The 14326-nt window shown below is 44.7% G+C and overlaps 1 protein-coding gene across 2 annotated transcripts in view; it reads left to right on the forward strand.

Annotated features, from left to right (window-relative positions):
* Ipmk (inositol polyphosphate multikinase) overlaps window positions 1–14008 on the forward strand; it is a 35098-nt gene extending 21090 nt beyond the window's left edge. For both annotated transcript variants that reach the window (XM_057751646.1, XM_057751647.1), the window contains 3 exons: window positions 2156–2328; window positions 5862–5943; window positions 9373–14008. In XM_057751646.1, the coding sequence (XP_057607629.1) occupies window positions 2156–2328; window positions 5862–5943; window positions 9373–9986 (869 nt within the window). In that variant the 3' untranslated portion in view covers window positions 9987–14008. The remainder of the gene's footprint in view (window positions 1–2155; window positions 2329–5861; window positions 5944–9372) is intronic.
* The last annotated feature ends 318 nt before the right edge of the window (window positions 14009–14326 follow it).

Genomic DNA, 14326 nt, shown 5'->3' on the forward strand with positions numbered 1-14326 from the left:
AGGCTTGGATGTTTGGTTTTTACAACTTTGAAGAAAAGATACACATGAGAGTCTTAGCTGTACGGTATTTCACTCGTCTAGTCTCAGCCCTGGGAAGGCTAAAGTGGGGAGTGCTGTGAGTTCAAGGCCAGCCTAGGAAGACCCTGTCTCAAAGCACCAGAAAAGAAAAAGGGAGAGAGATATCATTCTTTGATTTCCACGTGTGTGTGTGTGTGTGTGTGTGTGTGTGTGTGTGTGTGTGTGTGTGAAACAGAGGCCAGGGAACAGAAAGGAACACCTAGTTCATCCTCAGAAGGCCTTCACCCATTTTCCTGCTGAGTGCCAGTTGTCTAGCAGTGATGTAATCCCAAGCAGAGACACACGAGAACCAGGTACGTTAAAGAAACGTGCACTTGGCTATTTGAGCTAAGCGCAAAGTAGAACCATGGCGTTTGGGCCCTACTTATTGAAGACATGACTGAATCTGTTATAGTGTAAGGCAGGCTGGGTCCATAGTGTCCAGTGCTGTGGGAATGGATGGGAAAGGCGACACCCATGTTTTGTAGGCCTTCACTCTGTGGGAGGAGAAGAAAGAACAAAGAGAGATTTCTAAGTTAGGTTTGCAGGTCATTGTCTAAATTCTCAAGAGACACGCATTTGACACACAGAAATCAGCCTTGCACTGAGATGTGTGCGTGCCTCCCGACTGACAGGATACACTCATACCCAGCCTGACTTCAGTGTGACTCAGTATGACATCATCTCCAAGTTAAGGATGATATCGCTGCGATTCTGGGTATCTCCGTGTTAAGGTCCTTCGCCTTTACTATTGACGCTCATCAACACTGTAGTGAGGGTGAAACTATCCTTTCCTAGATTCTCCATACTGTGGTTGTCTTTTTAGACACGGAAGCTCGGCTGTGTCCAGCTGAGGTTTGTCCACTTGTCCTTTGCTATTTAGGCCTGCGCTGGTGCTGTGTCCAGGCCTGCTGTCAAGATGCCTGGGCAGCTTGTTTCAGGTTCGGGCTCCTGGGCTGCTTTTCCAGACTGCTGTCCCATTGGCAGTGCAAACCTGTCCGCCCTGCTCGAGCAAGGGATAATGTTTGCTTCTCCCTCATCCTGTGCAGAAGGTCTAGCTCTGTTAGGTTCAAGGGCCTTGAGTTGTTCTTATTTGGTTCCATGCAAACATCTTTATTGGAATTTCCAAACTGTGCCAGTCTGGGTGGGACAGGAAAGAGGGACATGCGTTAGTGCACATGGTTTTTCTTACTCTGGTACTTTTTATTTGGTTTAGAGGAAATGTATACTTTTTCCAACTTTACTATGTGTGCACACGCATACATTTTGCATGCATGCACATATATGAGCCATCGCACACATGTAGCAGTCAGAAGACAACCTTGGGTGTTGACTCTCAGCTTCTAGTTTATTTAGGATGGGATTCCCTATTGGCTGCTGCATGCGCCAGATGGCCAGTCTGCAAATTCCCGAGGATGTTGCCTCCCATCTCTCTGTAGGAGAACTTGGATTGTAGATTCTTTGTCCAGCTTTGCGTGGGTCTTCCTGGTGCTCGTACACACCAACCCACTCCTTAGCCCTGAGAACTAAAGCATGAATCATGATCCCATTGAGAATTTTGACAGCGTTGTTTTCCTTAGGAAGAGACAGAATTATTTCTTTCCTTCTCTTTCTTCTGCACCTGAGTCCTTGCTGTCAAGGTAAAATGCAAGAAGAGGCTGTCGTGGTGTGACAGCAAGCTTTCTGTGAGCAAATGTGTGCAGGGCTCTAGGTGGGGACAGAGCAGCCGTGCGTTTGGAAGAAGCAAGGGGAACATTGGTGTCATTTGGATTCAGTCCCCAGTTTACCAATGTCAAACGAAGGAAAACGACAAAATTCTTAAAATACTAAGAGATCTCATTCTGAGCCAGATGGCAGTGTGTTCATAGGGAATAGTATTTCCATAGCTTCGTAAGGCCACACCTTCTTTTCACTCCAGTGACGTCTGCCATCACACATAGGAGGAATTTCTCTGACGTCTATGCTTGTTAAGGAGTCTGCTGACTCTAGATTTATCGTAAATCTTTTCTCCTCCAGCATTTGCTCTTTGTTTTTCTCTGGAAGTTTATTTGAGTGATATGATTGCCTGTCGCTAATGAAGGTTTTTCTCTAATAACAGATGTATACCTAAAACTGGAAGACGTGACTCATAAGTTCAACAAGCCCTGTATAATGGATGTGAAGATAGGGCGGAAGAGCTATGACCCCTTTGCCTCCTCAGAGAAAATCCAGCAGCAGGTCAGCAAGTACCCTCTGATGGAGGAGATCGGGTTCCTGGTGCTTGGCATGAGGGTAAGAGCGGTTTCGATGAACTGTGCGCGTTTCCCTTACACACCACGCCAGGGGACTGCAGGTCTTATCTCAGTGCGAGTAGATAAGAACGAGCATCTTGTGCTGTTTGGTCATCCGTGACCTGTGAGCTATGAGGGCAGAGGTTTCATGTCTTTCTCACTGGTCTGTGGTCAGTCACACTGGTCCTGACACCTACTAGGTAATTAATACATAATGACCAGACCCTAAGATGGGAACCCGTTAATTTTGTCTTAAAGACGTTTTAAGTTGGGCTGGGCATGGAGGTGCATGCCTTTAATCTCAGCACTTGGGAGGCAGAGGCAGTGGGAACTCTGTGAGTTCAAGGCCAGCCTGGACTACAGAGTGAGTTCCAGGACGACCAGGACTGTTATGCAGAGAGACCCTGTCTCAAAAAGCCAAAAAAAGAAAAAAAGAAGTTGTTTTAAGTTTAAGTACACAATAAATATTAAAAGCTACATATTCATTATAGCTTCCCTATAAGAAAATAACTATTTTATACTTTGTTTTTTTTTTGTTTGTTTTTTTTTAACAGGCATTCCTGTGTGGCCCTGGCTATTCTGTAACTTGCTCTGTAGACCTGGCTCTGGCCTTGAACTTAAGAGATTCACCTGTCTCTGCCTCCCAAGTGCCGTGGAAAAGAACTATTTTCTAATTAGAAAAAACAATCCACATCATTTCATATTTCTATTCAAAACAGTTTTTCATTTTGCACATAGTTCTGTGAATCGGCATTATATATTTTTTATTTTAGCTGATCCATAAGAATCTCATATTTAGCCAGGCGGTGGTTGCGCACACCTTTAGTTCCAGCACTTGGGAGGCAGAGGCAGGCGAATCTCTGAGTTCGAGGCAAGCCTGGTCTGGAAGAGCTAGTTCCAGGACAGGCTCCAAAGCTACAGTGAAACCCTATCTTGGAAAAAAAAAAAAAAAGAATCTCATATTTATGCTTTGATATGTGCATGTACTGTTCACCTCAGGAGAGATATGGGGTTGGTGTCATCAGGTGGCTGGGGCTGCTCGGGTGTCTTGTGGTCTGGACCTTTGTCTATGTGCCATCTGGTACAAGGTTAACTTGAGCATCTGTGGCCTAGGGCCTCATTCTGAGGGGCCGGAGCAGGAGCCTGAGAGGCAGGAACGACTTGCTGTCATTTTGTAGGTCTATCAGACGGTCGCTTTTCACCTCCGATGCCACAACACAATTTTGTTTTTGTTTTTTTTAGTTTTGTGAGCCACCATGTGGTTGCTAGGAATTGAACTCAAGACCTTTAGAAGAGCAGGCAGTGCTATTAACCGCTGAGCCAGAGTGCATATGTTAAGAAGGAAGGATTGTTGAAACCATTCTGCAGACGTCACCACAGCTGGGAAGTAATGTAGCATGTGGTCCTCTAAACCAATAGCGTGTCTTGATGTGCCCGATGATTGCAGCTCGCAATCCTCCTTGGGAGGGAGTTTTGTTGGAGACCGCTAACGAGCCAGTGCCAGCGAAGCAAATCCCATGCTGGACTTGATATCTTGGTCCATAAAGTCGAAGACTTGTTCACACGGTTTTTCATTTTAGAAAGCTACAGTGAACACGAGCATATAAAAACCGACAAAACAGGGCCAGCAGAATGGCTCGCTGGGCAGAGGAGCTTGCTGTGAGAGCCTGACAACTTGTTTGGTCCCCAGGACTCACATAAGGCCGAAAGAGGGAACCATCTCTGCAAAGGTCTCTCCTGAGCCCACGTGTGCTCTGCAGTCTTTTCCTACCTGCTCTGAGGTGGAGTTCTCAGTCTAAAAGGAGCTCTTCCCAGCGTCCCCTGACTTTCCTTCCCTTCCAGCTTTCAAACCTTATACTATAGATTCTCTCATTCTTCAACTTCTGTCTTCTTCTGAGCATTGCTTACCATGTGAGGCTGTTGTGTTGCGGACCGAAATGTTTCCCCTTGAAAACCAAAGCAGTTCCCTGTGGGAAGTCATTTCATTGCTGTGACATAGCTCTCTCGCTAGTCACAGAATGTCTGCGTCTTGATCGTTTTCCTATTTAACGTATCTCGAGGTCTCAGTGACTCATATTATCGTACCATAATTGCACACGCTCCTTTCAGTGGCTCCACGGTTGTTTCTGGACTTTGCTATTGCCCACCATGTTACAGTGAACCGTGGGTCTGCCTCATTCTGCCACTGTCTAGTGTGTCCTGGCGCACGGCTGTGTAGTGGAGTGCTGGCTAACGTGAGCCTACAGCTTTGATGGCGGAGGCCGGCTGCATTGTGTAGAGCAGTGATCTTCAGCCGGGGGAGCTCTGCCCCCGGCCAGCCATTGTTAATGTCTTAGACCAGTGGTTCCCAACCTTCCTAAAGCTGCGAGCCTGTAATATAGTTCCTTATGTGGTGGTGACCCCCAATATAAAATTATTTTCATCAATACTTTTTTTCCCCCGGGAAAGGAGTTTCCTCTGTAGACTAGGCTGGCCTCGAACTCACAAAGATCTTACTGCCTCTGCCTTCCAGTGCTGGGATTAAAGAGTTCCACCACCACACCTGGGCTTCTGGGAAAGCTCTCAAGGCTGAAACATGCCTTCAGCTCATTTCCTTTTCTCAACTGTTTGCATTTGTTAATGACTTGAGAATAATTTTAATCTTTTTTTTTTTTCATTTTATTTTTATTTATTTATTTATTTGGTTTTTCAAGACAGGGTTTCTCTGTGTAGGCCTGAGTGTCCTGGAACTTGCTCTGTAGACCAGGCTGGCTTGGAACTCGGAGATTCACCTGCCTCTGCCTCCCGGGTGCTGAAACTAAAGGTGTGCGCCACTGCCATCCGCTTGACTCTAGAATAATTTTAGATATAAATAACAAAAGACATCATATCAAAAACATATTTTTTGGAAGCTTTTGTTTTTGTTTTTTGAAGACGGCATCTCTTGTAGTTCAACCTGGCATCTTTGCTATGTGGGTGAGTTCACCTTGAACTTCTGATCCTCTTGCCTCTACCTAATACCAAGTGCTGGTATCACAGGCGTGTGCAACCACACCTGCTCATATTGGTGCTGGAGAGTGAACCCAGGCGGTCTGCATGCTGGGAAAAGATCACTGTGTTGTATCCAGCTCCTCTCCACTTTAACTTCTTTTTCTATGGCAGAGTTTCATGCAGTCCTTTGCTTCAAACTTGCTTTGTAGAATGACCTTGAACTCCTGACCTTCTGCTTCTACTTCCTGAATGTTGAGGCCTGTGTTGCTGAACTCAGCTAAACATGCAGTATTAGGAAATGCTCTCATCTTGGCCCTGTAAATTTGCGATTAATTTTGATGAAATGAAAGATAATTCTATCATATTGAAAATCTATGTTACTCTTAGCAGCTTTTCAGAAGTGGGGCTCCTGAATGCTGGGTGCTCTTTTAGGCCTGTTCATGTGACGACATGGTTCTCTTCACATCCAAATGAAGGATTTTGTATCTAGCCGTGAATTCACCCCACATGGCCAAGGGCACCCCTATTAGTGTTTGAATGTTCACTGCTCTTTTATTTTGACAGGTTTATCATGTTCATTCTGACAGCTACGAGACACAGAACCAGCACTATGGAAGAAGCTTAACAAAAGAGACGTTAAAGGAAGGTGAGCCCTGGAAATGAATGCTTTGCTATTGCAGGCAGCAAGATGTTTCTGATCGCACGTAATTCTCCTGCGGAATAACGATTCAACTCATAAACTTAAAAAAAAAGAAACTAAATAGACAGAAGTAGGTTCACTATCATCCCTGAATCCTAATATACCCAAGTGTGGGTTGTGAGCGCCCCTTCCTTTATACCTTCATTAGTACTAGTGAGCTTGCTGGCTCACTTGCTTCCTACTTCTGTGATACGTTCCTTAAGACAACCCACCCAGGAAGAAGTCTTTATTCTGCTTCCGTTTCAATGTGTGTCTCCTTTGGTAGTGTGCCGAGTACCTTCCTGTACCATGAGCACTAGTCATTAGGGGTGAAGGCTCTAGGGAGGGACCAGCTTGACTTCTCCATGTTCAATGAGTTGTGTAGGTTCTTCAACAATAGGGCCTTACCATCAGTTTGTGGGTAGTAATCAAGAGCCTTGGCAACTGCCTGGGTTGCTTGGGGGTTCCCATGGGGGTCCCTGTAATGGTCTATGCTATCCCTTTAAGAGAAAAGCCACGCCCACTCCCTCCCCCATCCATCCACCCAGGTAAGCTGATCTTCAGCTTCCAGCCTGAGCCCTCCCTTTCCATCTCTCTCCCAGAGAGGTAGCTGCTGCTGTGGCTCCCTTCCCCTCCCCTGCCCTGCCTCTCTCTGCTCTTTTCCCTTCTCCCCTTCCTCCTTCTCCCCTCCATAACCCACTAAATAAATATCCAACATCACTCTGCATGGCATGCCTATCTGTCTGTTTCTCATCTGCCGTGGGTGGCTGCAGCTCCTTGTGGGACTGACTGCTCCATTTCACCTGCCATGTGGCTCCCTGCCTAGGACCCACTGGCCTTTGTGACCAGCTGTGGCCTTGTGCCCGCTGTCCACTGCTGACACTCAGGGAACTGCAGCATTTCTGCCGCTGAACCCCCTCAGGCAACAGAGCCATTTTATTTTTACCATTACAGTCCCTTTAGCCAACAGCTCAATTAGATGTGGTCCATTCCTTCAACAGGATGCTTCATTTGACAAGAGATGTCTATCTGGGGCTTTGCTCCCCATTATTTGGTGATTCCATTTAGATCACCTTCATAATATGGATATATTTTAGGAAGCTTCTACTGTATTAGGTTTCCATAGGACCCTTCAGATGGCCTTTACTTTTAGCTGTCCCTTCCCAGATTCCCTATCTCACCCTCCTCCACTCTCCTCCATCTCATTTGATCCTTCTGTTCCATTCACCCCCATCTTAGTCAGTGTTCTGTTGTGTGAAGAGACACCACGACCATGGCAACTCTTATGAAGGAAAGCATTTAGCTGGGGCTTGCTGACAGTCTCAGAGGTTTGGTCCATGATCATCAGGGTGGGGAGCTTGGCAGCATGCAGCCAGACTCGGAAACTGGGAGTTCTACCTCCAGATCTGAAGGCAGCAGGAAGAGAGAGCCACAGGGCCTGGCTTGGGCTCTTGAAACCTCAAAGTCCATCCTCAGTGACACACTTCCTCCAACAGGACTGCACCTACAATAACAAGGTCACCCCTCCTAATCTTTTTATTTAGTACCACTCCCTGGTAACCAAGCATTCAAATCTGTGACCCTATGAAAGGCCATTCTCATTTAAACTACCGCCCCGCCCATCCATAACCATCCTATTTCTCCACCCTCCTGCCTAGTCCCTTACTGTGCTCTTAACCCCTGTGGTTGTGGATTGCAGCCTACTTGAGTTAGCAGCTAACCTCCACATATAAATGAATGCATATCATATTTGTCTCTTTTGGTTCTGGGTTACCTCACTGAGGATTTTTTTTCTAGCTCCATCCATTTACCTGCAAAGGTAATGATTTTTTTTTTAATAGCTGAGTAGTATTCAGTTTTGTAATTTGCTACATTTTCTTTATCCATTCATCTGTTGACAGACCGTCAGGTGGTTTCCAGTTTCTGGCTGTTATGAATAGAGCAGCAGTGAACATGGTTGGACAGGTGTTTCTGTAGTAGGATGAAGCCTTCTTTGGGTATTACCCAAGAGTGGTATAGTTGGATCTTGATGTAGATCTATTCCTGACTTCCTGAGGAACTGCCACACTGATTTCCATAGTGGCTGTACAAGCTTGCACTCCCACCAGCAGTGAATGAATGTTCCTCTTTTCCCACATCCTTGACAGCATGAGCTGTCTTGTTTTATTGATCTTGGCATTTTACTGGTGTAGGATGACATCTCAAAGTAGTTTTGATTTGCATTTCCCTGATGATTGATTTCATTTCCTAACAGTTTATGTCGAATAGTGGGGGAACAAGTTACATAAAAGCAAGTTGCCTAACCTGTACATTCCCAAGTATTATTAAACATTAAGGTTTAATCATTAAGGTTAAATACTAATATTATTCCCATGTATAATTAAAAAATTTTTAAGATTTATTTTTATTTTATATGTATATGGATTTTCCTCCTATATATATCATGCCTGCCTGGTGCCCATGGAGGCCAGAAGAGGAATCAGATCCCCTGGGACTGGAGTTGTAGATGGTTGTGAGCCCCACGGCAGGCCTTGAACATGTAATCTTCCTTCCTCAGCCTTCTGCATTGCTGGCACAGGCCTGCACCCCAGGCCTTAAGAGTTCCTTCTCAACACCAGTGCCATTCATAGCAAGAACTAAAGTACCTGTCTACCTGCAGTGAGTGTTTACCTTAGGGATTATGCTTTGATATTGGTATCATTTAAGTAATTTTTGTTTTCATTTTTTCAAGACAGAGTTTCTCTGTTTAGTTCTTGATGTCCTGGAACTTACTTTGTAGATCAGGTTGACCTTGTACTTAGAGATCTGCCTGCCTCTACCTCCTGAGTGCTGAGATTAAAGGCAGGGGCCACCACAGCCCAGCTCTATTATGAGTTCTTCATCAGAGAACTGATCTAAGTTTCTACGTGTCATTTACTGTATAGTTAATGATTTGATTGACTGGAAGGCATGGTGTGACAAAGTGAAGAATTTTATCTGCTGTGAGCTCACTTGTAGCTGAAGTTTGTGTTGGGACCACTGGCTCCAAAATAAACACACAGAGAGTTAATTATAAGTGCTTGGCCAATAGCTCAGGCTTGTTACCAGCTAACTCTTACAACTTAATTAATCCATTTATATTAATCTACATTCTGCCACATGGCATTACCTCTCTTTCATCTTACACTTCCTGTTTCCCTTCCATGCCTGAGTGGGGACTCCTCACTTTGCCCTTCTTCCTAGTCTCCTTAGTCTGGTTCTCCCACCTAACATTATCCTATCCAGCTATTGGCCAGTCAGATTCTTATTAAACCATTCACAGTGACATATATTCACATAGTGTAAAAGAATATTCCACACTCACTACAAGTGACAGAGGCACAGTTTGACCCTCTCTCTGATGTATTTCGTTTACAGGTGTCTCCAAGTTTTTCCACAATGGCTTCTGTTTAAGAAAAGATGCAATTGCTGCCAGTATTCAGAAGGTTGAGAAGATTCTCCAATGGTTTGAAAATCAGAAGCAGCTTAACTTTTATGCAAGCTCATTACTGTTTGTTTATGAAGGTTCATCTCAGCCAGCTACTACAAAATCCCACGAGAGAACTTTGGCCGGGAAGTTTCTCTCCAAAGGCCACCTGTCGGACGCAGACGCCCTGGAATGCAATAACAACTTTCACCTGTTTAGCTCCCCGGCCAACGGGACATTGGTAGGCAAAAGTTTATCCAAGGTGTACGCGAGGCACAGAAAGCTGTACTCCAAAAAGCACCACAGTCAGACTTCACTGAAAGTTGAGACTCTGGAGCCAGACAACGGGTGGAAAAGCATGTCCCAGGAGCATCTGAACAGAAATGTGCTGTCCCAACTGGAAAAAGTGTTCTACCACCTTCCTGCGGGGCGTCCGGAGACGGCACAAGTGGAAGTGCGGATGATAGACTTTGCTCACGTGTTTCCTAGCAACACCATCGATGAGGGCTATGTTTACGGTCTGAAGCATTTGATTGCTGTCCTGCGGAGTATTTTAGACAGTTGAGTCTTGCTGCGGTCTGTGAAGGAGTGGCCCGGTCACCGTGGCGAGCCACAGGCATTAGCTGTGCACCTGTAATGCTCTGTAAAAAGTTTGTATTGTGAGTCAGCATTCTATTTGTCTTTATACTTTTGGTAGAAGGTTAACTTTTTTATATTCTTACTCAGGAATACTAATTTGTTCATTAGAAAACTATGAAGACTAAAGAAACAGGAAATGTCGAGCAGGGAACGTGCGGGACAGGGAGTAGACAGCTGTAACACTCTGGCAAAGTGCAAACCATTTTGCAGTCATTCAGAATTCATGTCGCTTTGTGTAGCCCGTCACCAAGGAACCTGTCCACCCAACCTTGCTGGTGAGCCGTATCTAAACTATGACGCTGTCAGGCCATCCCCTTAAGATCTTGAAGGCACAGGTTGTTTTCATCAGGACCAGTGTGCCCGAGCTCCCTAAAACTGGAGAACATTTCACACAGAAAATGGGGCTGTGTGGGCTCCCTGTTAAAAGAGCTGCAGATGAAAGAAAGGTGCTTACATGTGTGTGTTCCACCAGCAGGGTTCCCCACAGTTCCTCCCTGCTCAGGGCTGCTTCGGCGGGAAGGCTGACTGAGGCTCATGGCCGGCAACAGCAGCAGCAACAGTAGTCTTGGAACTAAGAGCACAAATATTTCCTCCCTGGGGTCAGGAGAAGAGAGATTGTTTGCAAAGAACAAATTACTCTGTTATGCAAGCTGTCATAAAGGGCGGGGCTTTTTATTACCAACGTGAGGCTTCGGAGAGGGACATGGTGGAAACTTGGTTTATTTCTTCTTTAAATAATTGTTGAGAGTTTATTCCATTTTAAAAAAATCCATCTTTAAAAAAACAATGTATCCCCATTTACTTTCAAGCCTTAGCATAAACACCTTTCTCAGAATTTGGTTACGCAGTGACAGAACCGTGACTGCTATAGGCCGGAATCCTGTCTCGGTTTCACGCCCACGGCATCTAACAGAGAAATTTATCTTCACTCAGAACAAGGGCAGGCAACTTTTCCTTGAAAAAATAGATTCGTAAGTGTTATGTTTATTTTACACGTACCACCTTTTTCAAATTAACTAATTATCAGTAAGATTTTTTAAAATTGAGATTAAATTTGCAAATCCTTTTGCTGTCAGTGCTGTGCACTTTGACTCACTGATGGGTTAAAATAATTGAATGGCTTGTCATTTCTGGAAAATATTTTTGAGTTATGGCTTGACTTTTTTTTAAAAAAAAAAAACCCTTTCCTTCAGAATTACAAATAAAACTGTTCACCCTAGAAGCATTTTCTCTAAGTGGAGGGGATTTTAAGTTCTCTTACTCTCCTGACCCATTCCGAGGACCGTTTGCAAATGTCCACGCCCAAGCGTGAGCCTGGAACACACGGGTCGTCAGCCAGGGCGATTGGGGCTCGTGCTTCTGTGAGTTTCTACTCAGGAGGCTGCAGGTGTCCCCACAAGGCCTCCATGTTCTCTGCCCAAGCGTGTACTGGCTGTAGAGAGAGGCTTTTGTTTCTTTCATTCTGTGGGAATGAGTTCCAAGTGATAATTACTAGAAAACTTTGAGTTGTACCTTTTTTCTTACAATGTTGACTTGTTATCTGGATGTGATTTCATAACTCTCAATCTCATCTGGTGAACACTATTTTGAATCTTAAGAGGCAGTTTGGGATGGTGCCAAGCGATGTACGATGACTAAGTCAACTCAAGTACTCAAAGCGTTGGGCACACTTTAGCTCAGTCAGGCCCTTCATCTACAGCTGTTTCAGGCATTTTGGAAGCCAGCATCCTGCCTTTAGTTTTTGTCTGAATAAAACAGGAAGCGATTCTTATCTCTGCTCTTCAGGGAAGGGATTAACGTTCAATTCTTCTTGTTTACATTTTACCACTGTTGCCCTCTTTATGTTACTTTTCGATTATGCTTTTCGACGATGTGATCAGCGTGTTTATGTAACCAACCTGTGGCGTTTTCTAGTCTGTCCTGTCTTGTAAGATTTTGCTGAGATTTGCCACTTTGGGGAAGAGGCATCCATCACTAGCCAAGCGTATGTGAACACAGAGATATTTAAGAACCAAGCAAATGAGGAGATGGCTTGGGCTGATGGAAATGCTAGCTCCCCCCCACCCCCCAACATGGTTTTAGTGTATTTCTCATGGGGTGCACTCATGGAAAGGACTTTTAAGAAATTGTGGATGTGAATATGTTTCTCAAATAAAAGTTTAAATTGTAAAATAGTTTTATAATAAAGTATTTACATTAATTATTTTAATATGGATGGAAGTTGCATAAATTATACTTGTTGTTAAATATTTAAATAGTCTTTGAAGAGAGTTTTGAAAATGTGTGTAAGTGGTTCTAATAGCTGTGGTGTTCAGTAGTCTGGGATGCTTTGCTCCGTGTGTCTGAAGGGGGCTTGTGCACTCTGCCTGCGCACACTACAGCTTGCTACTGTGGCCCCGCAGGCTGCTCAGCTGAGTAAGAACTGGTTTCTGAATGTTGATGTAATTCGGTAATGACATTGTCATTTTGTGGTTCGTGATCTCTCCGTGATGCTCTTCCTGTCAGGCCTAGGAACTATCAAATTTATAACATTTGGGGGGAAATGAATTTCCATAATTCAGTTGCAATTTTCTCTTTGATTTTGGAATTTGGAATGTGTGGCAGGGGGAGGGCTGAATGGTGAGGTGACAGGCACCGAGGCTGTCCTTAGAGTGCCTGACTGTTAGTGCCACACCTGAGGTCTGCTGTTTAAACCTGCTTTGTTTAAGCTGTTTACGTGGCAGCACCTCTCTTCCAGACCCCTGCCTTGACTTTTGTACACCTGTAGCTGCAGTTGCCCTTTCTCCCCCACCCCCCAGCCCCCAACATCGAGTCCTTTTAGAAGCAGTGACCCCCAGGGTGGTTTCTGGAGGCCTGGCCCTCGGGTCACCCAGATTCCTTCACCAAGATGCGCCAGTCAAGCCGCTCTCAAGTATACATCTGTGAGCCCTTCGAGACCCACCACTTCCAGCGTCCTGTCTGGACAGAGTGGCTGCTCAGGACTCCTGTGACACAGGTGCGCAGATGCCTTCACTGAAAGCTGCTGAGGCTAGTGCTTGGGTAAAGATTATGTGGGGAGTGCTGAGTCACGAATGAAGCCGATAATTTTTTTGACTTTTGGGCTGAGACCAAGCGAAAGTAGGTGAAGTTACAAGTGCAGCATTGCGGCCCCCATTGGACTCTCCAGCCGGTGGCAGTTAGAGACAGCATTAAACAACCTTACATTCCACCTTTACTTGGAAAACAATGCCTGGATTCGCCTCCAGAACAATACTAGCATAGTGTTGCTGCGGTTGCCCCTTACCAGTGCGAGCATCTTAGACCTCAGATTTCTAAATCGCCAGTATTTCAAGTTTGTCAGTGATGAAGTTCCTTTTTCACTTCAGAGTAGTTACATTATAACGTAAAATACTGATATTTTGAGAAGGAGTTCACATCTTTGCTGGCAATATTGAAAGTCTTCCACCTTGTTTTGTTAACTTCTATTAAGAACAGCCATGATTCGTGCCACTAAGTCAGTAGAAAGTCGAAATTTTTTTATTGTTAATATTTTTTTAAAAATGCGTCATTGTAGCTACACTTTGGCCTGGTGTCCACTTACAGGATTAACAGTTTAATTACTGAAGGCAGGGTTTGCGATCCCCTGTAGAAGAGGAGGAAGGCATCCATAGACACTTTGCTGTGGGATCTGTACCGGAAAATGTACAAAAGCATGGAAAGTTGCACCCAGGTTGTGCCCACAGTAGCTGCAGGCGGCAGCACCGCCCTCCCATACTCAATGAACGAATGTATTGCTGTGCTTGGGTGTAGATGTCTCCGTGTCTCTAGTTCTCTTTCTCAGTGTTTGTAATCTGTACCATCGACAGGATGTCCTTGGAGTGCAAGGGTCGTCACTGTGTTTCTGGAGTCATTTAATGTGATATGCCAATTTTTATAAGTGATATTTAGATAATTCTAATAACTGTATATTCGACAACTTATTAAAATGTTTTGCATTGGAGTTTCTTTTCGTTAATTACCACGTTTGAACAAACGAATGGCGTAAAACACGCAGCGGATGTTTGGGTGCTGTGGCCTAAATATGGTGTGAGCATGAGGCATTGGAAGAGGACTGAGTTGGGAGACGCTCACTGAGTGGGGAGCGAAATCAACTCCTATGAATTTTTTTTTTTTTTCTATCATACAAAGTAAGATCTTGGGGAAATTGCTGCTGTTATGAAAGTGCTTCAGGTGTTGTTTTGTTTTATGAGACAGACTCACTGTGTTGTAAAGGGAAACTCATACCAC

Source organism: Chionomys nivalis, chromosome 19 (genome assembly GCF_950005125.1).
Source record: "Chionomys nivalis chromosome 19, mChiNiv1.1, whole genome shotgun sequence".
Lineage (NCBI taxonomy): Eukaryota > Metazoa > Chordata > Mammalia > Rodentia > Cricetidae > Chionomys > Chionomys nivalis.